A 24,805-nucleotide genomic window follows, 5' to 3' on the forward strand; every position below is an offset into this window, starting at 1 on the left:
GGGAAAAAGAGATTTAAGAATTTATTATGAGCTTTGGAGATTTGTGTGGAGCTTGTAGAAGTGAAATAGGATTTAATAATGTTCTAATAAGCAGCGTTGTCGTAATTCTGCCGCAGTACAGAGCCCTAAACACTGATAGCTAGCTACGGGTGTGAATACCTTTTGCTAAAGGCTTTTGCTGTGTGTTAGGTGATTCTTGTCCTGGATGATGTGAAAGTCGGCACAGTGCTGAGTTCACTGATGTCTTTATATAAATACTCTGTATACATCCTTCCAGGAGTGGACTGATGGGTGACAGGGCAGAATTGCTGAATGTAGATTGAGGTTGTCTTTGTCCATGGCTGTCTGGTCACTTGTCCCCTTACCTGGGGTTTGCTCTCTGCTCCCTTTGCTGGACGGGGAACCAAATGCTCTGTATGTTTGAGGTATAAAACATGGCAACCATGAGCAACATTGAGCCCTTTCCACAAAAAAATGTCTGCAGCATTTTCACTCCTCTGTGCTATTTGCTGATTTTTTACAATTAAATCTCATGGAACAGATGTGCTTCCTACATGAACATTAATTTTTACACATTTTGTATCTCCCATTTTGACTGCTTACATTCTTTCTGTGATGTGTTTATACAAGAGATCATAAAGGAGCTCTTACAGTTGGGGAGAGAATATTGAGCTATCAGGTAAAATAACGGTTTGTCAAAGGTGTGGGCTTGCAGGAGTTCTACGTCTCTGCCACGTGATGCATAACAAAAAACATTAACATACTTCTGAAGCTTGGTGGTTTATTGTTAATTTTGTTGACTAAAATATTTTCGTTAACTAAATTAACACTATTTTAGTTGACTAAAATTTGACTAAAAAAAAATTCAGATGACTAAAATACAACTAAAACTAAAATGGCATTTTAGTCAAAAGACTAAAATATGACTAAAACTAAATAGAAATTTGATGTCAAAATTAACACTGCACTACCACATAAGAATAAGTAGGGGGCATCTACTGAGCTTCTGGGAAGAAAAAAAAAAGGGAAAAAGACTTTTCTTTTTCCATTTAATGTCCGAAATATATTCAGGTAATATCTGCAGTGGCAATATGGCCAATAGAGCTTACACTTTTTTTTTTTCTTGTTTTTTTAATACTTTAATGTTTGTCAAAAAGCAATATTTTTGTATTTTTATAAAACTAGAATTTATTCATTAAGATGTTCTATATCACACCGGCTGAATCTGTGTCTGTAGTGCATGTTCAAACCTTAATACCATAAATTATACAGTAAGTTATTCGATTTTTACTCCAGGAGTATATAATACGTTTGGCAATTCTAGAGAATTGCTTAAACAATGCATTACAATTTAACTAAATCCATTCAATTTTAGTTTACTAAAATGTTGGAGATTTTAGCCAACTAAAATGTACTGGAGATTTAAAGTGGTTGTAAAGCCACTTTGTTCTCTTCCTAGAATCCCCTGTGTTAAGGTATGTGCCCCAGTGTATGTGCTTTATAGAAAAAAATATGCAGTGGCGGGCAGTCACGTTAGCGGGCGCTCTGAAATAAGGTATGAAGCTGCTTATTTTTTTTATAAAGCACATACATCGGGGCACACAACTTAAAGTGATACTAAAGTCTAATTTCTCTAGCGCTCATCGACAGACGTAGTCCTCTGTGATACACCACCTTCGGGTTATGTTACCTCCGCAGGAGCAGGACTAGACAGGAAATTAAAAAGCTCTGGCCACACCCTAGGGGCAGTCCCAGAGGGTATATCCTCTCTCTCTCTGCCTCAGCAAATCAGTTATTTTCTGTCTAGTTAGGAGTAAGGACCTAGACACCTTGCTGGGATCTTAGGTCCTGGCAAGAATTTTTTCTTAAAGGATTTTTTTTTAGACAGCTTTTTCTCCAGTGTTCCTGTGAGATCTTCAAGCAAGAAAGCTGAACTGGGCGACGGGCTGGATGTTGAGATCCGGTGGTCACCCCAGTTCAGCCTACGAGCGCGTGCAGGCCATAGCTCCGCGCTGGGTCGGCCGCGACAAAGTCCCATTAAAAGGACTGAACCCGCGAGTTAAACGTCTCGCTGAAACGCCAAAGACCATGAGTCACGGCGTTCGTATCGGTCGACAGCCCTCCCGCCCCGGTGGAGAGGGGTACTGTCAGGAGTTGGTGCCCGCCTGGTTCCGGTATGGTGAGTAGTATGTTCCCCCTTTCCCTCTGACGGGTTTTGTGGTGAACGCGGGCCCCTCTCTGTATGGTAAGAAAGAGTCCTTTCTATCCTATAACATGTCACAGATCCTCCTACTTTGAGTGTGATTTTTTGTGTACAAAAAGCCAGGAGGCTTGGTTTGGGAGCTAACAATCTATTGTATACATGTTTAAAAGATGTAATCTGTGGCATTCTGGGAATCTTATGGGTTAAGTATAAGCTACCTACCAGTCAGAAGCCACGGACATGTAGACTGCCTTCCAAATCAGATCTCCAGCTATTAGCAGGCCTCCCGAACGGCCATGCGGTCCGCCAGGGGCCGATACCGCCAACCACGCCATATCCCCAGGCAGAGACAGTGTTGTGTGCAGCACACCGACATTCAGCAGGCCGCCGCCATTTTTTCTTGCAGGATCGCACAAGCCGCCATTTTGGCGTAGCCTCGTGTCTCCAGCATGGGGGCGGCCATGTTTGAGGTGATCCTACACCTCGTGGAGCTTGGGGGAGGCGCCGGAAGGCGTGCAGAGGGGCGGAGCCGCCTCCTTTCTTCCTGGGCAGCCAGCCAAAAGACTTCCTGTTTGTCAAGACAGCGCTGTAAGCTGTTGCAGTTTAACTCTGAGCATCAAGTGGTGAGCCTGGGGGTCTATCTCTCTCTCTCTCTCTCTCTCTCGTTCGATAGGGATCCCTAAGCAGGTAACACTAAGGGGCTTTTTTGTGGCGCTGGGGGTCAGAAAAAAAAAAAAAAAAAAGTTTTTTTCTTTACTTTTGAATTATATTATCCAGGAAGTAACTGGAGTTATTATGGACCCTGCCACACATATTCCCCCACCTGTTTCCCTCGAGGGGGCCTCGGGACCCGCCGGTGCACAGAGTATAGAGTCATTTACAGCAATTTTGGAGTCTATGGTGGCTCGGGTGGAGGCGGCCTGTCAGGGACGGGGGTCAAGGAAGCGACCCCCGCCTACCCCTATACCATCTGACACCTCTGACTCCGATTCAGAGATGGTCACGGCAGTTGCAGGTTCCTCTGCAAGGGCTGTTATCCCAGGTAAAGCCCCCTCAGACAGTGAGGAGGACGCTTCTTCTCTTGCTATAATTCAGGAAGAAGCATTGGTGGACGCACTAGTTGTGGCAGTGCAAGAAACCTTAAAACTTGAGGCTTTACCGGCAGAGGCAACTGAAACAGAGAGGCCTTTTGGGACTAATAAGCCCATCAAGACGGCGAAGGCTTTTCCTGTACCTAAATGTTTTGGTAATCAGATTAAAGGAGAATGGGAGCATTCTAAACGTACCTTTACTATTTCCAAGCGTATTGCTAGACGCTATCCGTTTGAGGAATCCATCATTAAGAAATGGACGGTACCACCAGTCGTGGATCCGCCTATTTCCAGGCTGAATAAAGCCACGGTTATTCCAGTGGAGGACACTTCGTCCTTTAAGGATCCGGTGGATCGAAAGATAGAAGCAGAGTCCCGCACTATCTTTTCTCTGATAGGGTCAGCATTTAGACCAGTAATCGTTATTGGTCTAGTTTCCCAGACACTTACGGAATGGGCGAAAATGGTACGCCAAGATCTTAGGGGAAAAGATATTCCCCAGGAGACATCTGATTTGATGGAACAGATCATACAAGGGCTACGGTTTATCTGTGACGCAGCCTTGGACACTACTCCCCTATTAGGGCATGCATCTAAGTTAGCAGTGATCCTCAGACGTGTGCTGTGGTTAAAATGCTGGTCAGCTGACCTAGGTTCCAAAAAGACCTTGACCAATCTCCCCTTTCAGGGGAATCGTCTATTTGGAGCCAACCTAGATGAAATCATTAAGGATGCCACTGGGGGCAAGAGCACTTTTTTGCCACAGGCTGCAAAAGCTAAGGGACCTCGCAACAAGCGAGGACCTTTCTTTACCGCCCATAAAGGGCGCCCGGCTGGTACTAGCGGGAAAGGCAAGACTCCTCCAGGAGGGTTCAAGAAGGGGACCAACCCAGCCAAACCCGAAGCAAAGGAGTACACAGCCTGAAGGTGCGCCCCCACCCGGTTTCAGGGTGGGGGGACGTTTTCACCGGTATTCAGGACATTAGATCGAGCATCAACCACTACTACCGGTGCGATTCTTCCCTTCCAACATTTAAGTACCACAGGAAGCGGTAGTTACCGTTCCCTGAAAAGATCTTTTCCTTTACCTTTTCCTAAAATTAGTCCCGATACCTCACAGGAATCGGATCTGGTTGACCAGATAGGCCAAGTAGCCTCTAGTCGGGTGACTTCGGTCCCTGAGGTTCAACCAGAAAAGATCACTTTTCCTGATAACTATCAGGTATCTGATAAATGTGTGGGAACAGAAAACGACCAGACTTTCTCGGATGGTCGGGGCCAGATAGCTCTAGGGACGCCTGGTTCAGATCCAATCGGCGCCAGTGGTCCTAGAAATTCTAGGCTGGCCTCCTCAAGCCGGCCTGGCCGACTTGGACATGGTAGTCGCAGACGTTCCGTGGGAACTTCGTCTCAGGGAGTGTCTGTGGTCTCAAGGACCAATTTACCTTCGTGCTTTACAGTCGCTGGTTTTAATGGCCTGGCCATTGAGACCCAAGTACTGAAGGACAGAGGTTTGTCTACTTCAGTCATTCCTACCCTTATTAAAGCAAGGAAAGCGACTTCCAGCAAAGTCTATTATCACACATGGAAGACTTATATTGCGTGGTGCGAATCTTTAGGATTTCCTCCACGTACCTATTCGGTGACTCGAATATTGGCTTTTTTGCAACAAGGGGTTGAGCAGAAGCTAGCCTTGAGCACCATCAAGGGTCAAGTTTCAGCATTAGCAATCTTCTTTCAGAAGCCTTTAGCTACCAAATCCTTGGTGCGGAATTTCATCCAGGGGGTGCGGCACCTGGCTCCTCCAGTCCGCGCGCCCTTACCGCCCTGGGATCTTAATTTGGTTTTGTCGGTTCTACAGAAACCTCCTTTTGAAAACATCAGGGAGATTCCCTTGCTTACTCTATCCCAGAAGGTGGCCTTCTTGGTGGCTATTACTTCTGCTCGCAGGGTGTCAGAACTGGCTGCATTATCATGCCAGTCACCATACCTAGTGATTCATAGGGATAAGGTAGTACTTCATCCTAAGCCATCTTTTCTCCCCAAGGTGGTTTCAGATTTTCATCTGAATGAAGATATTGTACTACCTTCCTTGTGTCCTCAGCCCAAGCATCATCGGGAACATGCGTTGCATTCCTTAGATGTGGTTCGGGCAATCAGGGTATACCTGAAAGCTACGGAATCATTCCGTAAGACGGATTCACTTTTTGTGATCACGGATGGCCCCAGAAAGGGTTTGCCTGCATCTGCCGCGACCATTGCCAAATGGATTAGACAAACGGTGGTACAGGCTTATTCTATTAAGGGTCAGAGTCCTCCGTTCCCTGTTAGGGCGCACTCCACTCGAGCACTCAGTACTTCCTGGGCCTTTCGCCATCAGGCGTCAGTGGTCCAGGTATGTAAGGCGGCCACCTGGTCGTCGGTACATACCTTTACAAAATTCTATAAAATTGATGTGACGGCATCGGCGGATGCCTCATTTGGCCGCAAGGTTTTGCAGGCCGCAATTTGAGGAGACCGGTGGTCTACCTCGAGGGTTTTTTTTTTGTTTGAAAAAAAAAAAAAAAAAAATTTTTTTCTCTTTTTTTTTTTTTGGTTGAGTCTCATCATTAAGGATGAGCATTGTAAACTTCTAGTTGGCACCGGTTGGGCCTTCTAGATTGGGATTTGATTTCCATTTTCCCACCCCTCAGTTGTGATACTGCTCTGGGACGTCCCGAAGGTGGTGTATCACCGAGGACTACGTCTGTCGATGAGCGCTAGAGAAAAATGGATTTTTGTAAAATCTTACCGTAAAATCCTTTTCTCTTAGCTCATCGACAGACGTAGTCCCCGCCCCTCTGTTTTGGAGTTGGGTTGGGTTAAATTCTCTAAGCACTGCTTTTTCACATAACTGATTTGCTGAGGCAGAGAGAGAGAGGATATACCCTCTGGGACTGCCCCTAGGGTGTGGCCAGAGCTTTTTAATTTCCTGTCTAGTCCTGCTCCTGCGGAGGTAACATAACCCGAAGGTGGTGTATCACCGAGGACTACGTCTGTCGATGAGCTAAGAGAAAAGGATTTTACGGTAAGATTTTACAAAAATCCATTTTTTCTTTTTTTCTTTAACCACTTGCCTACAGTGCACTTTCACCCCCTTCCTGCCCAGGCCAATTTTCAGCTTTCAGCGCTCTCACTTTTTGAATGACAATTGCGCGGTCATGCTACACTGTACCCATATGAAATTTTTATCATTTTTTTTCACACAAATAGAGCTTTCTTTTGGTGGTATTTAATCACCTCTGGGTTTTTTATTTCTTACAAAAAAAATGAAAAAAGTCAGAAAATTTTGAAAAACAAAAAGTTTTTCTTATTTTCTGTGAGTAAATTTTGAAAATAAATACATTTTTCTCCTTCACTGATGTGCGCTGATGAGGCGGCACTGATGGGCACTGATAGGCTGCACTGATGAGGTGGCACTTATGGGCACTGATGAGGTGGCACTTATGGGCACTGATGAGGTGGCACTGATGAGGAGGTACTAATATGCCGCACTGATGAGCACTGATAGGTCGCACTGAGAGGTGGCACTGATGGGGGGCACTGATGGGGGGCACTGATGGGTGGCACTGCTGGGTACTGACGGGTGGCACTGATGAGCACTGAGGGGCTGCACCATCAGTGCCCACACTCAGTGCCCATAGTGCTGCCAGTCAGTGCTCATCAGTGCCTAGATGAGCAGGCACTGACTGGCAGCACTATGGGCACTGATTGTGGGCACTGATGGCGGGCAGTTATAGCAGTTTATTTCCCTCTTGTGTAATCAGGGCACTGGTGATCAGTGCCCTGATTACATTCCTCTGTGTCCCCTATGAGGAGGAGCCGCAGATCGGCTCTCCTCGGCTCACACACTGACAGTGTGAGCCGAGGAGACCCGAATAAAGGCACTTCCTCATTTACAAGTGACCGGCAGTGATTGGACATAGCCGATCACATGGGTAAAGAGTCATGTCATTGACTCTTTACCGAGATCGGGATTGCGCCGTGTCCTAGCAGAGAGGCTGTTCTGGTGCGCCGTCATATGACGGCGCCCCAGGATAATGGGTACTCCACTCCGGCATCATTTGACGGCGGGCCGGTAGTAAGCGGTTAAAAATAACAAACATGTTATACTTTTTTTCAATTGAAAGAATTTTTATTAGAGTAAACCGGTACAAAGAATGAAAGACAATACATTTTGCATAAAACAATGGTACATGTCAGGATAACAGTAAACAATAGAGTATCATTTACCTGCTTAGTAGAGAAAAAATAGAAACCAACAGGATAAGTGTAAGTGTGTCAAGAGAAGGAAGGGGATCGGAAATGTCTCGGTACAAAAATAGAAAGGAAGGTGCACGAGTACCGCTATATCGTGAAGGATTCAGTCATTGTTCAGATGTGTGTAATCATTAGAATATCGGAAAATTAGCCATGGAGACCACAGTTTGTTAAATTTGTCAACAGTTTCGGGTAATAGCCGCCAGCTCCTCCCATATTGTACATCTCCTCAACTGTAGATAACTATTCCCCTATTGTGGGAGTATGTGTGTTTTTCCAGTGTCTGGGAATAAGGAGCTTGGCCAAGGTCAGGAGATGCCCAGTGAGAGAGCGTTTGGGTATTTTAGACAGGTGAGCTGATATGTGAAGCAAGCAGAAGGCTGCTGAAAATGTTTCAGCCGAGCCAGTTTATACTCTTGATGGTTGTGCAAACCTTGTTCCAAAAAGAGGTCAAGGAAGGATAAGTCCACCAAATGTGCAACATGTCACCCCGCGCCAAGTTGCATCTCCAGCACAGGTCAGAGGATAATGGGTACCACATCTTAACTCTAGTAGGTGTTGCGTACCAACAGGGCAGCAGCTTGTAAGACATTTCTTGAACCCTGGTGCTGATAGAGCATTTATGTGCAAGTAGAGGTGTGCACATAGTGATGTAGTTGGCGATCGGTCCAGAAGGACAAAGTCTGTGGGTGTCCTAAAGTCGTGGTCATAGCCTCAAAGGAATTCCGTTTTTATTAAGGCTGCAATGCATCAGTAATAGAGGTATATTGGTATTCGTGGGCGAGGTAAGGCATGGCTACATATCTGGGGGGGGGGGGGGGGGGGGGAGTCAAACATGTTATACTTACCTGCTGAGCTGCAGACCCGTGTGTCTATTCAGACACTGAGCCGAGGTTCGACCTTGTCCCTTCTCTTGATTGGGTGAGTTTGACAGTTGCAGGAGCCAATGGCACTGCTGCTTTGTCTCAGCCAATCGGGAAGAAGATGGCCGAGGCACTCGTGCACATCGCTGGATAGAGTTGGGGCTGAGGGGGGCTGCTGCACACAGAAGGCTGTTAATGCATTAAGATATAAAACCTTCTGTCTTTAGAATCACTTTCATTGAACACAGGGAATTCTAGGAAGAAATCAAAGTTATTATAGCAGCAGGAGGGGAGTGGCAGGGAGCAGATCCGCACTGAAACTAGTTGACAGGCAGGGAGGAAGGGGAAGAGAGGAGAGACTGCTGGCTGACGAAAGCATGTAAACTGACCATGGTATCAGGGATCAGCAGCCATGATAAACGTGGTCAGTTTACAGAGGGGAGGGCACCACCAGGCAGGATCATCCAGGTTTTTATATTATAGGAAGGGATTAGTTACACAGCACAAGCACTGTTCTGTTGTTCATGCTTTAACCACCTACGGACCGCTCGATGCAGTTTTACGTAGCTACTTTGACGTTAAATACCGGGGTTTTGGCAGCAGATAGCTGCCATATCCCCAGTATTTTTTTTACCGGACGGGCGGTCCTCTTTCACATAAAAGTGGTCCCAGCGGGAGGTTCGCAGCTGGATCACTTTTATGGGTGGCGGAGAGGTACCCTCCCACTGCTTCCTGGTCGTTTTCCCCGCTTACCGGAGCCGTCGGTAGCGTGGAAAATGATCCGGTCCTTTCCCTTCCTAGGCAGGAAGTCGAGTGAGGGCAAGCTGGCCCCCACTCGACTCTATAGCCTTGGAGGACCGGAGCGACGTCATATGTCGCTTCTTCCCAACGGCCTTAGAGGACCCTTTTTTTTTTTTTTTTTTTGCTTTTTAGTGTAGTTTTGAGATCTGAGGTCTTTTTGACCCCAGATCTCACATTAAAGAGGACCTGTCCTGCTTATTTCTATTACAAGGGATGTTTACATTTCTTGTAATAGGAATAAAAGTGATCAAAATATTCTTTTAAAGGGACAGTGTAAAAATAAAAGGTAAAATTAAATAAGAAATTCATGTTTGATTTGAAAACTTTAATAAAAATTATTGAAACAAAATAAATAAGAAAAAAAAAAAGTAAAGCGCCCCGTCCCTCCGAGCTCGAACGCATACGCAAGCCGTGCCCACATATGTAAATGTTGTTCAAACCACACACGTGAGGTATTTCTGCGATCGTTAGAGTGAGAGCAATAATTCTAGCCGTAGACCCCCTCTGGAATTCTAAACTGGTAACCTGTAGAAATTTTGAAAGTGTCGCCTATGGAGATTTTTAAGTACCAATGTTTTTCGCCATTCCACAAGCGTGTGCAATTTTGAAGCACAACATGTTGGTATTTTTTTACTCAGCGTAACATTATCTTTCACGTTATAGAAAATTGGGCTAACTTAACTGTTTTTTTTTTTATTTTTTTAAATTCAAAGAAGTGTATTTTTTCCCAAAAAGTTGCGTATGAAAAAACCACTGCGCAAATACGGTGTGACATAAAGTATTGCAACGGTCCCCATTTTATTCCCCTCTATAAATATAAATATATAATGTTTGGGGGTTCTAAGTAATTTTCTAGCAAAAAATCACTGATTTTAACTTGTAGACAACAAGTGTCAGAAATACATAGTCAAAGACTATGACTGAAACTAAATTTAAATTTGACGTCAAAATTAACACTGTTTTTATATGCCACGAGAATCGCGATAGCAGCCAAGTGGAGGACTACTGATCCTCCGCTCTTATCAGATATCAAACACAGAGTAGCAAACCAGTACGAAATGGAAAAGATGCTCGCTTTTAAACTCAGAAAAGCAAATGCATTCAAGAAGCAGTGGCAATTCTGGACTGCTCAAACCCCTGACCTGATGTGAACTTTCCCTTCTTGATATGATACATTAGTTCGATATCTCCATCTGCAGGTCATATTGCTCTGGTGGTAATACCCCCCCCCCCCCACCTGCCCTCCCCCTCCTTCTGCCCTATTCCAGGTTTTTTTTATTTTTTTAGTTTGTTGTTTTTTTTTTTTTCTCTTCGTTCTTTATCGCTACTCTTACTTAGCAACTCTGTAAGACTCAAGATGGGGAGACGGGCACAGGTGGTGGCGACACCAGTGTTATGAGAACTTAACTAGGTGGTGGCGGTACCCTCACAGTATGCAGCCTATTGGGGTGAGGGTCCGGATGCCACAAAAGTTGCACTAACCCCCACTTTGAGCCAAGTGTTGAGCGTGGGCACGACATATGAGTTATACTGTTATGACTGTTTGTGCATGATTGTATTATTTGAATAATTGTACGGTTTTCTGCTTGTTCTATGATGGACATGTAAGTGCGCATTTAATTTTCACATGCTTTCTGGTATTGTTAATATATTCTATTTCTTCAATAAAAATTTATTTACAAAAAAAAAAAAAAAATTAACACTGTTTGACCTGTTCCTGGTCCTGTTACTTAGATTTGTAGGGACTTTCCCAATAAACGCTTTTAGTAGTTCTCATTATTAAACACCATTTTGGTGTTCTCAAAAAAAAAAAAAAGATTTCTTTATAAAAAAAGTACTCCATAGTTCAGATTCATTTATTGTTGAGGTTGAGTTACTAAAGCAAATATACTGTGCACTGGAAATGAAGTTGCTCCAGAGCTTAGTAAATGAGGTAAAGCTTCACATTGCATAGAATACCCAATCACATTCAAGGAAAATTAAATAAAAAAAAAAAACAGCATTTTCTCTATCGTTCATGGACGGACACAGTCTCTGTTCTTCATAACAGTAGGGTTATACTGCCCCCTACAGGAGTAGGACCCTAGGCAGAAAAAGAGTTCTGACTACACCTATGGGCAGTCACAGGAGGTATACTCCCTCTCTCTGCTATAGGATGTCATTTTTATTCTGCCTAGTCAGGAGTAAGGACCTAGTTCCTTGCTGGCATCTCTAGTCCTGGCAAAAGTTTTTTTTTTTTTTTTTTTTTTTTTTTTTTTTTTATAGTTCTTTTTTATCTCCAGATGTTTTTCCTGTGAGATCTACAAGCAACTAAGCCGGATCTGGGCGACGAACTGGATATATAGATCCAGTGGTCACCCCAGCTGGCCAGCGAGCGCGCGCATACCCCAGCTCCGCACTAGGTCGGTCGCGACATAGTCCCACTGGACAGAAACTGGCCTTGCGAGTTAAACGTCTTGCCAGGTAGCATACGACCGGGTCTAGGCCTGAGCCGCAATTGGCCGACAGATCCCCCCCCCCCCTGCCCCCAACTTCGGTGGAGTAGGGTTCTGTCAGGAGACGTTGCCTGCCTGTTCCAGGTATGGTGAGTAAATGTTCCCCCCCCCTCTCCCTTGGCAGGTTTCTGGGGTCAAGGCGGGCCCCTCCTTAGGACGGTCGAACCCACGGGTTCCCCTCTGTCCTGCCCTCCCTCCCCCCCTCTCTCCTCACTAACTGGGGCTATGGGGTGCTTGAACTACCCCCGGGGGTTCGGACCGACTGTCATACCGATGGTAGGGGGGTGCGCCGCCAGCAAACGGACAATCGATCATGTGGAGGGACTCACCTGTCACTACCAGGGCCCGCCATCCTGTCGATCACATCCAGGAGGCTGGGGGGTCCCCTCGAGGGCCCCCATAAGCTCAGCAGGCTGCCATTTTCTTGTAGCCCATGTGCTGAAAAAGATCAGCGGCCATGTTTGGAGTCACTGGAGGCGTTTTTTTGGCGGTGGAGACCCTCCTTTTCCCCTAGTGCTGACACTCCTTTTAATCACAGATCACTGCAGACACGTGTTGTACAGACATCCATGGCCTTCCTGGTGCATCTCTGATACGGGTGGTGAGTCTGGGGGGGGTCTCTCTCTCTGCTGGGGGTCTTCAGTGCTTTGTGCCTGACCTTTTGGGGCGCTATAGCGCGGTGGGATGTTCAAAAAAAAAAAAAAAAAAGTTTTTTTTTTTCCAAATCTTTCTGCGGGGTTCCCCTGCTGTGACATGGACTCTGTGGAACACGTTTCCCCACCTGACCCTCTCTGAGGTTGCAGGGCCCTCTGGATCCCAGCCATCCATAGATGCACTGTCAGCGGTCCTGGAATCCTTTGTGGCCTTTAAGGGATGAAGTGCCAAAAAACACCCCCCGCCTACCCCTGCCTTATCTGATGTCAGATTCTGACTCTGATTCAGCCACCGCAGACCTGAGTCTCCCTGCCTGGTCTACTACCTCACGCCTGGTCTCCTCTGACATTAAGGATGACCCTTCTCCCTCCGCCACCGCGCAAGAGAAGGCGCTGGTGGACGCACTGGATGTATCTGTGCTTGTGACCCTAAAAATGGAGGACGCAGCTGCAGGAGGGCGCAGTTTACGTTTGGCACTTACAAGCCATCCAGAGCGGTAAAGGTTTTTCCCTTTCCCACGTATTTTTAACAATATGGTCAAGAAAGAGTTGGACCGCCCAAAGCGTCCCCCTGGGGTCCCTAAGCAGATTGCTAGGTGCTACCCGTTTGAGGAGTCTCTTATTAAAAAGTGGACTGTGCCACCTACGGTGGACCCTCCGGGCTCCAGACTGAATAAAACTACCATGATTCCAGTGGAGGATTCCCTGTCCTTCAAGGATCCGGCGGATAGAAAGGCAGAGTCTGTGGCCAACAATATGTACTCCCTGGCATTGTCCGCACTGAGACCGGTGTTTACTATTGCCCTTGTGTCGCAAACTTTGACTGAATGGGCTAAGTTACTATGCCGTGATCTGGAAGGGGTACAACTTCCCCCTGCCTGTGCGGAGCTGATGGACCAGTTGGTTCATTGGCTGCAATTTATTTACGATGCCTCTCTGGATGCGGCTCTCTAGTGACCTGACTGTCGGTTTCAGCAGTGGTCCTCCGGCATATACTTTGGCTAAAATTCTGGTCTGCGGATCAGACCTTTAAGAAGGCCTTGCCTGATCTCCCTTTTCAAGGAGATTGCCTGTTTTGGGCTACCCTTGATGACATTATTAAAGGTCTTACAGGGGGTAGGAGCACCTTTCTCCCACAGGCTAACAAGAGTAGGGACCCTCGTCGTAGACGGGGGTCCCTCCTTCTCAGCACACAAAAAGTTTTTTCGTCCCTCAGGGCCGAGTGATAGGGGGTCAAAGTCTTTCAAGGCCCCCTCGGGTGGTTCCAAGCGATCCTTGTCTGGCAAACAGAAATCGGGTTTCTCCAGACATGCGGATAAGACCCCTCCGGCCTGAAGGTGCGCCCTCACCCGTATCTGGTGGTGGGGGGGGGGGGGGTGACGTTTTTGCCGGTTCCCAGACCTGTGGCTAGCCCGGATACGAGACAAGTGGGTCCACGGGGTCATACGGTCCGGTTACAAGATCGAGTTTTGATCCATCCCTCCAGTAAGGTTCTTCCCTTCTAATGTGCGACTGTCCCCAGATCGCTTACGGTTCTCTTTGAGGCGGTACAGGACCTGTTACAACAAGGAGTAATAGTTCTGGTTCCGTCTTCGGAACGTTTCCAGGCTTTTTACTCAAACCTGTTTACGGTCCCCAGGAAGGAAGGCAAAGTGCATGCAATTCTGGACCTAAAGGCACGGAATTGCTTTGTGCGAGTTTAAAAATTCAAGATGGAATTTATTCGCACCATGGCGGCTTCCCTACATCAGGGGGACTTCCTGGCCTCCATTGACATCAAAGATGCCTACCTTCACATCCCAATATGTGCAGGACCTCAACGGGTTCTGCATTTTGCCGTGGGAGAGGATCACTATCAGTTTGTGGCATTACCCTTTGGTGTCGCCTCTGCCTCTCGGGTCTTCACAAAGGTGTTTGCTCTGGCCCTGGCGTTGTTACGCCAGTGGGGGATATTTGGTCCTGAGTTAGCTGGACGATCTGCTTCTCCATGCAGTCTCTCCCATGGCACTGGTGACAAACTTGGAGGTCACTATAAGAACTCTGGAGGAGCTTGGGTGGATTCTGAACATTAAGAACATTAAGAAGTCGCCCCTAGTCCCTTCCATGAGACTGGATTATCTGGGTCTGACTTTGGACTCGTCCTCAGCTAGGGTGTTTCTTCCTCCGGAAAAGCTTCAAAAACTCCAGGCTGCAATTCAGCTATTGCTGTCCAGCAAAGGGTTGTCCCTTCGGACTTGTACGCTCAATTCCACATGAGAATCCTCTAGAAGGAAATCCCACAGCTATGGCTTATATTAATCAACAAGGGGGCACCAGAAGTGCCCTTGCGGCCTTGGAGGTGGCAGGCATCCTTCGGTGGGCCGAACACTTTGTTCCAGCTCTCTCCACCGTTCACATTCCAGGAGTGGAAAATTGGCAGGCGGATTACCTCAGTCGGCAGACCTTGGATCAAGGGGAATGGTCTATCCATCCGGTGGTGTTTCAGCAGTTGTGCCTTCGTGGGGGCACTCCAGAAGTAGATCTGTTGGCGTCTTGGATCACCAGGAAAGTGCATAGGTTGATGTCCTAAGCCTAAACATCCTAGGGAATTTGCACTGCATACTGTGGATGTGTTTCGGGCAATCAGGGTGTACTTGGTGACTACTGAGTCGAAAGTCAGATTTGCTCTTTGTACTCGTGGATGGACCAACAAAAGGGCTGCCTGCGTCTGCTGCGACTATTTCCAGATTGATTAGACAGTTGTGCAGGCTTATTAAATTAAGGGTCAGGTTCCACTGTTAAGGTGCATTCTACTCGGGCGCTTAGTGCTTCCTGGTCCTTTCGCCATCAGGCATCTGTGGTTCAGGTTTGGAAGGCGGCTACCTGGTCATCTGTTCATACCTTCACTAAGTTTTATAAGGTGGATGTACTGGCATCTGCAGATGCCTCCTTTGGCAAAAAAGTTTTGCAGGCTGACGTTTAAGGGTGTTTTAGACCCCGTTCACACTGGGGCGACCTGTCAGGCGACCTGGTCGCCTGACAGGTCGCCTGCCATAGAGAAGCTGTGGACCCGTTCTAATAGGAGCGACACAAGTCGCTCCGACTTAGAAAAAGGGTCCGGAGCTTCTTTGGGGCGACCCGGAGCGACCTGCATTGACTTCAATGTTATGAAGTCCGTGCCGGCCGCTCCGAGGTCGCGGTGCGAGCTGCGCACCGCGACCTGTGAGGTCGCTCCGGCAAGTAGCGTCGCCCCAGTGTGAACGGGGTCTGAGTCTCCCTTGAGGGTGTTTAATGTTGTTTTATTCATTTACTTTATTTTTTTTAGATGGATCTCATCTTGTTGTTCTGATGAGTCCTATGTTGCCTTGTTGGCTATGGTTCAGCCTTGGGGAATTATTTTCTGCCGTTTTCCACCCCTCGTTTTATTGCACTGCTTTGAGACGTCCCTACTGTTATGAAGAACAGAAACTGCGTCCGTCAATGAACGATAGAGAAAATTGGATTTTTGTCTTACCGTAAAATCCTTTTCTCTGAAGTTCATTGACGGACGCAGTACCCGCCCCTCTATTTTGAGTTGGGTTGGTATTGTTTTCTCTGACACTGCTTTGTTACAAAACTGACATCCTATAGCAGAGAGAGGGAGTATACCTCCTGGGACTGCCCATAGGCGTAGTCAGAACTTTTTTTCTGCCTAGTGTCCTACTCCTGTAGGGGGCAGTATAGGCCTACTGTTATGAAGGACAGAGACTGGGTCTGTCAATGAACTTCAAAGAAAAGGATTTTACAGTAAGACAAAAATCCAATTTTTGCTTGCACTTGATTGGATGATAGAAATCAGCAGAGCTTCACCTACTTTACTAAGATCTATAGCAACTGCACTTGAAGTGCACAGTATATTAGTAAATTAACTCCATTATGTTATTGAGGCTATAATTTGTGTACTCTGCCATAGCAGTAGTCCGAAATCACACCTTACAGCAGAGGATAATCTCTGAACGGTTCTTGAATAGTCTCTGATGTTCTCATGTAAAGTCAGTGCAGAAGATTTATGTCTTGTAATAAAACCTATTTTCTTTGTGTTTTGCAGCCACAATGAGAGGAAAGTGACATGTAAACACCCAGTAACGGGGCTGCCCTCCCAGGACAATTGCATCTTTGTGGTAAACGACCAGTGAGTATCATTGTAACATTACTGTAACTTCTCCTGATACATTGTAAAATTATTCCTGTGACCAGTCATGATACACTGTAACAGCATTCTTGTGATTTGGGTTTGTCCTCCTAAAACATTGCAAGATTGTTTCTTCTGTACACCTTAGATGAGGAAATGACAATTTTTATACAATTCTGGATCTAGTCTGGAAGCTGTCAGACGGTAATAAGAACCCGGAGACTGTATGTCTTCATTAATCACAATGGAAAAGATTTGGAATACGGAGTCATGATTTGGTTCCTGGGATATTTACCATTAGGGGTAGAGTAATATCGAAGTGTACTTTTCACATAGTGAACTGAGGACATTCATAAATTTGTCAGATGTCTCTTGTGTTTAGATTGACATTGAGAATACATTTTCGAGCACACCCCATCTCTCTGGGCATGGAGGATTTTCAAGGTGTCCATCATGTTGGATATCCTCGTGATAATCTTGTGACTCCTCATTTACAATTCTCTTCTTTTGTGTGATTACAGAGAGCCACTTCCTCCTGAGGTTATTCTTGTGTCTCTAGTTCATATTCTTCCTTTCTGTTTATAGGACTCCCTCTACCATGACCTCTCAGGAAACTAAGGACCGAGCTGTCAGCATAACCAGTGACACTTCCAACTGTAACGCTCTGACCACCACAGGCAATCCTTCCAGTCCCACCAGCCGGGTAAGTGTTTGCCAAATTATGGCGGAAGGGTCAGGAGACATCCTGACTAACTGAATCACTTTCTCCCATACATGAAAATTCAATGCATGCTGGGACATGAAGTGTACACTGATGTATGGCATAATGGGTTTTTATTGTACCGAATAAGTCACAGTGATTGTACCTGTGCCGAGAGGAATACACAGGCCAGGAGACCTGTTGCCCAGTCGGTCCATGGTGACAGCACCTGGCAGTATAGGAACGGGGGGGTCCAAGTGATCAATATGTACCTGGTGAAGGCACCTGACAGTATTGGCATCTGAAAATCAGGTAATCTGTATGTTCAAGGTGATAGCATCTGATGGTACTGGATCTGGGGGTCAGATCATCAGTATATAGGACACGTTTATATAGGGTCTTATGGTGAGTTGATTAGTATATACAAGGTGATGGCACTTGGTGGTAAAGAATATGGAGGTCAGATGGTATGTATGTACATGATGAAGATACCAAGCGGTATTAGGACCTGGAGGTGCTGTGATCAGTCTGTACATAGTGACCACACTTGCTGGTATAGAAGATGGCGGTAAGGTGATCAGTGTGTGTACATGGTGACAACACCCAGTGGCATTGGACCTGAAGGTCGGGTGATCAGTTTGCGCATGGTGATTGAACTTGATGGAATAACAGATGGAGGTCAGATCTGTCTGTATATGGTAAAGGACACCTGACTGTATCTGATCTGGAGGGCTGGTGACCAGTATGTACATGCTGATGGCATCTGGCAGTATTGGATCTGGAGGTCAGGTGGCCAGTATGTATGCAATAACGGCTCCTGGTGGTATGTCTCACACAGGGTTAATCCCTACTTTAATCCGGATATTATGCAGTATGTATTGGAGTTCTGTTATTCTATCGCCCACCTCTATTCTGCCTGTGCTGCAGATTATTCTTTTATAGAGAACAGAGAGACTTATAATTAGAGCTGGTCTCCCGCGGGGAGATTTGGTATACGGCGTACCTGATATTGTCTATATGTTGCCCCTCTCCCACCTCCTCATTTCTTCTTTATATGAAGAGCTGAACATACAGTGCATTGGTGGGGTGTTCTTCTTTTTTTTGTTATCTTGCTATTGTAATCTTTACATATTATTTATTAGATGTTTGCTGTTTATAGTTCTTTTTTTTCTCTACATACAGTTTAGAGGTTTGTAAATTTACTTACACACCAGCACAACACACGCACACACACGAGATGTGATTCATAAAACATTCTCACAGTGATATGATTATTTCTAGTTTATCACATTTACAGTGACATCTAAGGAATAAACCTTAAAAATCCTATAGCCTCCCTGAAGGTACATGTAAACCCCTGTCAGTAATACCTCTCAGAAGCTTTAACATGTTAATTTCATTTTCAAGATCATTTTCAGTCATTATATGTCATGAAAATATGTCAGTTGTCCATAGGTTATATTAATTAAAATGTATCCCTTGGGATCATGCCATGAAGGTCCTTGTTCAGGCACTTATTTCATGGTGGCAACGCTCTCTCCCTGTCTCCACGTTGTTCTCCTGCATTGTATTGCTGTCATATGGTTGCCTTATGGAGACTACAAGTGGCTGTTTCCTCACATGTTACGCAGACATGGTCCACTGTTGTCACCATCAGGATACCTGAGAAATGCCATGCGCCCATCGGTGGAGTGCATATAGAAGTGGCTGCAAAGGGGTTGAAGGAGATCAGCAACAATAATAAACACTGAAATGCAGCACAGGATAAAAACAAGGATTTTATATATTAAAATAAAAAAAAATGCTTATAATACACAGAGCAAAGTAAATGTCATCCGTTTCAGCTTTACCTCTACTCTGTGTGCGCTGGCTTTTCATTCATATACTGGATATACTGGAAGAGCTGCTTCCTTCCACCCACTCATGTGTGATAGCTGTCAGTAGATGAACAGAGTTTCTTACTTTTCAGTATTTCTGGCACTTTTGTATGCACAATAATGTGGACCTAAAGTGATTGTAAATGTTTTTTTTTTTTTTTTTATGTATACTTACCTGCTCGGTGCAATGGTTTTGCACAGAGCGGCTTTGAACCTCCTCTTCTAGGGTCCCCTGCAGAGGGCGAAGGCCGAGCCACACTTTGTGGGTGTCTGCTTCTCCCTTACGAGTGCCCCCATAGCAAGCTTCTTGCTATGGGAGCACTCGGAAGAGCTTCATCTCAAACCAGGCTTTTCAGACAGACCCGGTGACTCGGCCCCACCCCCCGGCTCTCTGCTTACAGGTTTTTGCTCCCCCTGCTCTCAGCCAAGCCTGTGAGAAGAGCTGCTGCAGACTGGATCGAGATCGGCTCAGGTAAGTTTTTAGGGGGTTGCTGGGGGGAGCTGATTATTAATGCAGAGAATGCATTAGGATAAAAAAAAAAAAAAACTTTTTCATGTAAAAAGAATGTAAATTATATTCTGGAGTAACAGAGTGAAATTACTGCCTCTCAGTTCAGCAAAATCTCTGTGGTTTCAGGTTTACATTGTATTTTTGACACCTGCGCCTAAGCAGACAATTGCCACAGATTTATCATCAGTGGGGTTGTTGGGGAATTTAAGAATCTTGTAGTAACTCTGTTGCATGATATGTCTCAGGGTTTCTGTTTAGTGTTGCCTTGCTGTGCCAAAAGATTTGATTATCATCTCCCATTTTAGAAGTTTAGATTGTAAGGCTCCATGTACACGGGACGTTGTTAAAAGTCCCTTTGAATGCTGGAATTTTTAGGACGTTTGAAACGTCCGTTTAGCAGCGTTTGTGGGCGTTTGCGTTTAGAAGCGTTCCTAGAGGTCAAAAAAATTATTCCCCTTTAAAATGGAAAAACGCGAACGCTAAACGCGGGTCATCGCGTTTAGACGCGTTCGGACGCGTTTGTGCATTTGAAACGCCGGGAAACACACGTTCGAACGCAAATAATTGCGTTCTAAAAACAGTCCCTGAACGCAACTGCCTGCAAATGACTGTAAACGACCTGGTGTACATGGACAGATAAGATAAAATGTAGATGGGTTCAGGGGCTTCTGAAAAAAACGCCCAACTGCTCCTAAACGGCCATTTCCAGCGTCCCGTGTACATGGAGCCTAAAGCTGTCTCATCCCCAGTAATATGTTGCAGTTGACTGCCCTGAATTCCAGTCACAGGGGTTGCAAATATTTTTATTTACATAGCACTGACTATTTAAATAGCCCCCTGCATATATTGTGCATCCAGATCAGTCTCCCCCCTCAAGGAGCTTACAATGTAAGGTACCTAAAGCTGGCCATACATGGATCAAAATGCAGCCAGTTCAGCAGGGACTGGATGCATTTTGATCCATGTATAGGCAGAGAAATTGTACAGAAGTTGATCTACCGATCGACTTCTGTACAATCGCTCTGTTCGATTTTTTTCCCTGCAACACTGATCAGTGTATTTTGACTGCGGGGAAGTCTCTCTGCTGTCCAAATACAATGACTCAGCAACAAGAAGGATTCCCCCATCCACATGGAGTGTGTAAATGGGGGAACCGAGTCAGCTTTTTTTTTTTTGTTAAACCAGCTGGTTGAATGAAAAAACGGAATCATCTGTGAGTTGCTTAATTCACATGTATGCATACGTACACTTAGGCCAGTTTAGACAGAAACCAATGCGTCTACCAGCATGTATTTGGTGTGTGGGAGGAAACCAGAGCACCTGGGGAAAACCAACACAATGACACTGAGAATATGCATACTCGATGCAGGTAGTCTCATGTTAGGGATTCAAGCCGATGACTTACCACTGTTCTACAAATATACTGTAAACTTTGCCTAGAGAATTTATTGAACAGTAAGGCAGCCGGATTAGTGTCTTAATTGTGTAGCCCATTTGTTTGATGTCCCCTTTTGTGTGTATTGAAGAATGACTCGTTCTTCTCTTCCATTGTAAAAAATGTAAGTATGTTAAGATTGTGTCTCTTTTCTTCCAGTCCTCTAGATCTTCTGGAAAAGTCCACAATTTTGGGAAACGATCAAATTCTATAAAGAGGAACCCCAATGCTCCGGTGGCTATGCGTGGTTGGCTCTATAAGAAGGTATCCACATTGTCTCTTTTATAGATTGTGAGCTGCTGGGGTAGCGCATTATGTATGATGGTGGGAATGTGAGACACTGCTCACAATACAGACACAGGGTGCCATAACTGGCAGAGCACCCCAATGTCCTGTGTACTGTGGCTGTTCATATTAACGGGAAGAGCACCCCCATTGTCCTGCATACAGTGGCTGTTTGTATTCTCAACTGGCAAAGCATCCCCCTGTCCTGCGTACAATGCCTGTTCATAATAGTAAATGGAAGAACACCCAGTTGGCCTACATTAACAGTATTCTCATATCATACCTGGCAGAACACCAGCTTCCCTCTGCTATACCACCCCAATCACCCCTTCACCACCACAAGCTGAAGGCCACCCCAATTTTTAAATCTACTGTGATGAAATGTACACTGAGTTTCTATAGACTTGATTGAGGTGGTATATTTAGACCAGAGATCTTCTGTCATGTAAGTCTGTAGGGACACAGAGTGCAAGAGGACATACATGTATTGGTACAATCCCCAGATAAATAATAGGATTTTATTAAAGCACATCTATGGTCAAAATTGTAAATCATATATTCATTTTTACATTGTATTTCTGTTATTTCTGACCTACTGCTATTAACCCGAATGATCTTGAAGTTTGTAAACTTACTTTGTGAAGACCACACATATTTAATTCCTTGAATTCTGTGACAAGTATTCACTATGCCTTGTGAGTAGGCACTGCTGTGTCACACATTTCACAGAGCTTGCCTTCTGAAATTGAGCTGAGAGCAGGAGTAACGGTTTGTAGGCATCAAGGTACCATGGGATATGTAGTCATTAGAAATTGAAAAGTAAACAGCCGAGGAGTTGCTGCAGAGCATGCGGGGAATCCAGAGAGTTGTAGAAAAATTGATGGCCAGTAGACAGGCAGAACACACAACATGAAAGGAGATTTTTCAAGTAAGCTTATATGGGATTGCCAAAAATAACTTGTTTGTATTGCTATTACAAAGCTGATGTTATAAAATGAAAGTGTAAGCTGTACCTATAGATTCCCTAGGGTAACCCGACATTCATGGGGGGGGGGGGGGGGTAGCACATACAATCAGGACAGAAGCCCTATTGTATTTGTAACATTGTTAAAAATGATCTTTCCTTTTCTATTCAAATCGCTGACATTTTCTGTAAAATGCAATATGGCAACCTGAAGGCGCTCTGTACACGGTGTACAGAACACCCCCCAGAGATGTCATTTAATTTTTTACCTGTGTGATTGGCTCACTGATTTTTCCAGAAGTCTGTACTAAGTTACAGTTATAAGATTTTGGGCATCCTCTACAAGAGACATTTCAGTTTTGGTGGGATACTGCCAAAGGGTTTATCATGTCTAAAAGAATTCAAACCCTGTCCCTTTCCTCATTAGAACCCTGCAAGTGCAGCAGCTAATCACTAATGAAAAAATGACTGCTGTTCACATTCACTTTGCACATGGACATACAATGCTACTTATTCAGAATAATAAAAGTTAGGAATCTGGTAAAATCCCTGCAGTTTACGCAATGTAAACAAAGTTTGTTAAAATCCCTGCAATAGATCTTCCAGAGGGGATTTTTTTTTTTCTTCTCAACCTAAGTGAAGCTATATTTCAAATTTGTCAAAAGTCATATTGAAGCTGTACCTGGTTGGAAATTGGAAATTTTATAATGATATTGACAGTTTGCATTGCAGATTGAAAGATTGTCTTTAAAAAAGTATTTTTTGCTAAGTTTCTCAAATAAGAAATGTGTTATACCCAAACTGAATTAAAATTGGAAACAAAAGCTGGCACTGTTATGATCCGTGGTTTTATATTTTCAATCCAGCACAGACCAGAATTGTAGACAAGAGTAATCTGATCAGTCCAACGTTCTGAGCTAATTGATTGGTGATTGTTAAAAGAATCGATGAGAAATATGAGTGTATCACTGCCGTTGGTGAGGGAGGTGCTTCGATCAGAGATTTTGTTAAGTTGCACTGTAAAGTAAAACATATTTCTCTTACGTCCTCCGACAGTCGCCGCCTCTCCATATTCGTCACTATGGGGTTATTGACCTTTGCTCCGTAGGAGTAGCTAGGCAACAGAATATGTCAATATTAAAAGCTTTTAGCATATCCCACCCCCAGGGGGTGGTCCCCTCAGTCAATACCCTCCTGCTTCCTGTATCCATACCTCAGTTTCATTGTCTAGCTATCAGGAGTAGCAGGCTGTTTCTGTGCTAGGGCTTTTTGTCTCAGCCTTTATCTTCTTTTTTGATTTTATTTGTGTTTTTTTCTCTCTTTACTTAGCTGTTACTTTTTTCAGCGTTAGTTCTTCTGATGAAGAGGATCGTGCGGGCTGGGTCTCGGGCTGGCCCCCCTGGTCGCAGGTTGTGGGCCAGTGGCTTCCCAGCCTGCCATCGAGCGTTCAGTCAGGTGTTTTTCCTGGCATGTGTGAACGACCCATCCCTGCTCGCTGCAGGGATGCTGCAGTGAGGTGGCTACCTCACTGGACGCAATGCGGTTTCGCACCGCAGTTCTGCTGCGTCCTGGCTGGGACTCTCCCTGTCGTTTGTGCAGCGGCTTGATCGCTTGGGCGGGCTCCCCACGCCATTCAGAAGGTAAGTGTACTTTGTGTGGGGACCTGTCTGTTTAGTGGGTGTCAGTCTGGGACTGTGTAACCCTGCATTTCTGTACACACTATTGGGCTCCCTGTCTGGTGTGCTGCTTCTGTGGGCTGCAAGGAGGGGGGCCATCCTGCACTGTGCTGTGTTGCAAGCGGTGTATTTTTTTCTGTGTGACAGGCTGTATGCTGTGGGGCATGATGTGAGACATGTTATGCATACATGCGGCGGCCGCTGCTGCGGTCCGCCATTTTTTTGTTAATAGCATATGCTGGCCATTACTGTGTGAGGAGAGCGGCGTTTTTGGCGCCAAGCGCCGCCATTTTGGCGGCGATCGCTCAGACCACATGTCAGCGCTGCATGCTCTGCCTTTACAGTCCCCCATCGGCGGCCATGTTTGTGTAGCCTTCCATAGGCTTTATAGAAGCGGTCTGTGTTACATCACTTCCTTTGCCCTGAGACCAGCGATCGATGCAGCAGCCTGAGGGACCTTTCCTTATTCCTGTATTCCTTGCCTAAGTTTGTTGTACTTCTCCCTGTGGGGGTCGGTGTGTGCTGTGTGTGTGCGGTGGGCTGTGCTGCCGCGCTCTTAAAGGGACAGTACCCCTTTTTTTCCTGTAAATTTCTGGGGCATGGATTCTCAGGAAAGCAAATTTCCTCCCACTTTAGTGGGGGGCCAAGGGTCTGCTGCTTCCCCCGAAGGGGGCGATTTGGCTACCATTGTGGCTAATCTGGCTGCTCAGGTACAGATGCTTGTGGCTGCTCAATCCACAAAACGGCCCAGAGTTTCAATTTCCTCTGATTCAGAGGGTGATGGTGATGGGGCTGCTATGGC

At 45.5% G+C, this 24,805-nt stretch overlaps 1 protein-coding gene across 8 annotated transcripts in view; it reads left to right on the top strand.

Annotated features, from left to right (window-relative positions):
- The window catches only part of PLEKHA5 (pleckstrin homology domain containing A5), a gene marked incomplete at its 5' end in the record, with an annotated part of 271,030 nt that overhangs the window by 118,491 nt on the left and 127,734 nt on the right, over positions 1-24,805 (top strand). For all 8 annotated transcript variants that reach the window (XM_082255200.1, XM_082255201.1, XM_082255204.1 and 5 more), the window contains 3 exons: positions 16,472-16,555; positions 17,141-17,258; positions 21,238-21,342. In XM_082255200.1, the coding sequence (XP_082111326.1) occupies positions 16,472-16,555; positions 17,141-17,258; positions 21,238-21,342 (307 nt within the window). The remainder of the gene's footprint in view (positions 1-16,471; positions 16,556-17,140; positions 17,259-21,237; positions 21,343-24,805) is intronic.

Source organism: Pelophylax lessonae (genome assembly GCF_965119305.1).
Source record: "Pelophylax lessonae genome assembly, chromosome: 4".
Taxonomy (NCBI): domain Eukaryota; kingdom Metazoa; phylum Chordata; class Amphibia; order Anura; family Ranidae; genus Pelophylax; species Pelophylax lessonae.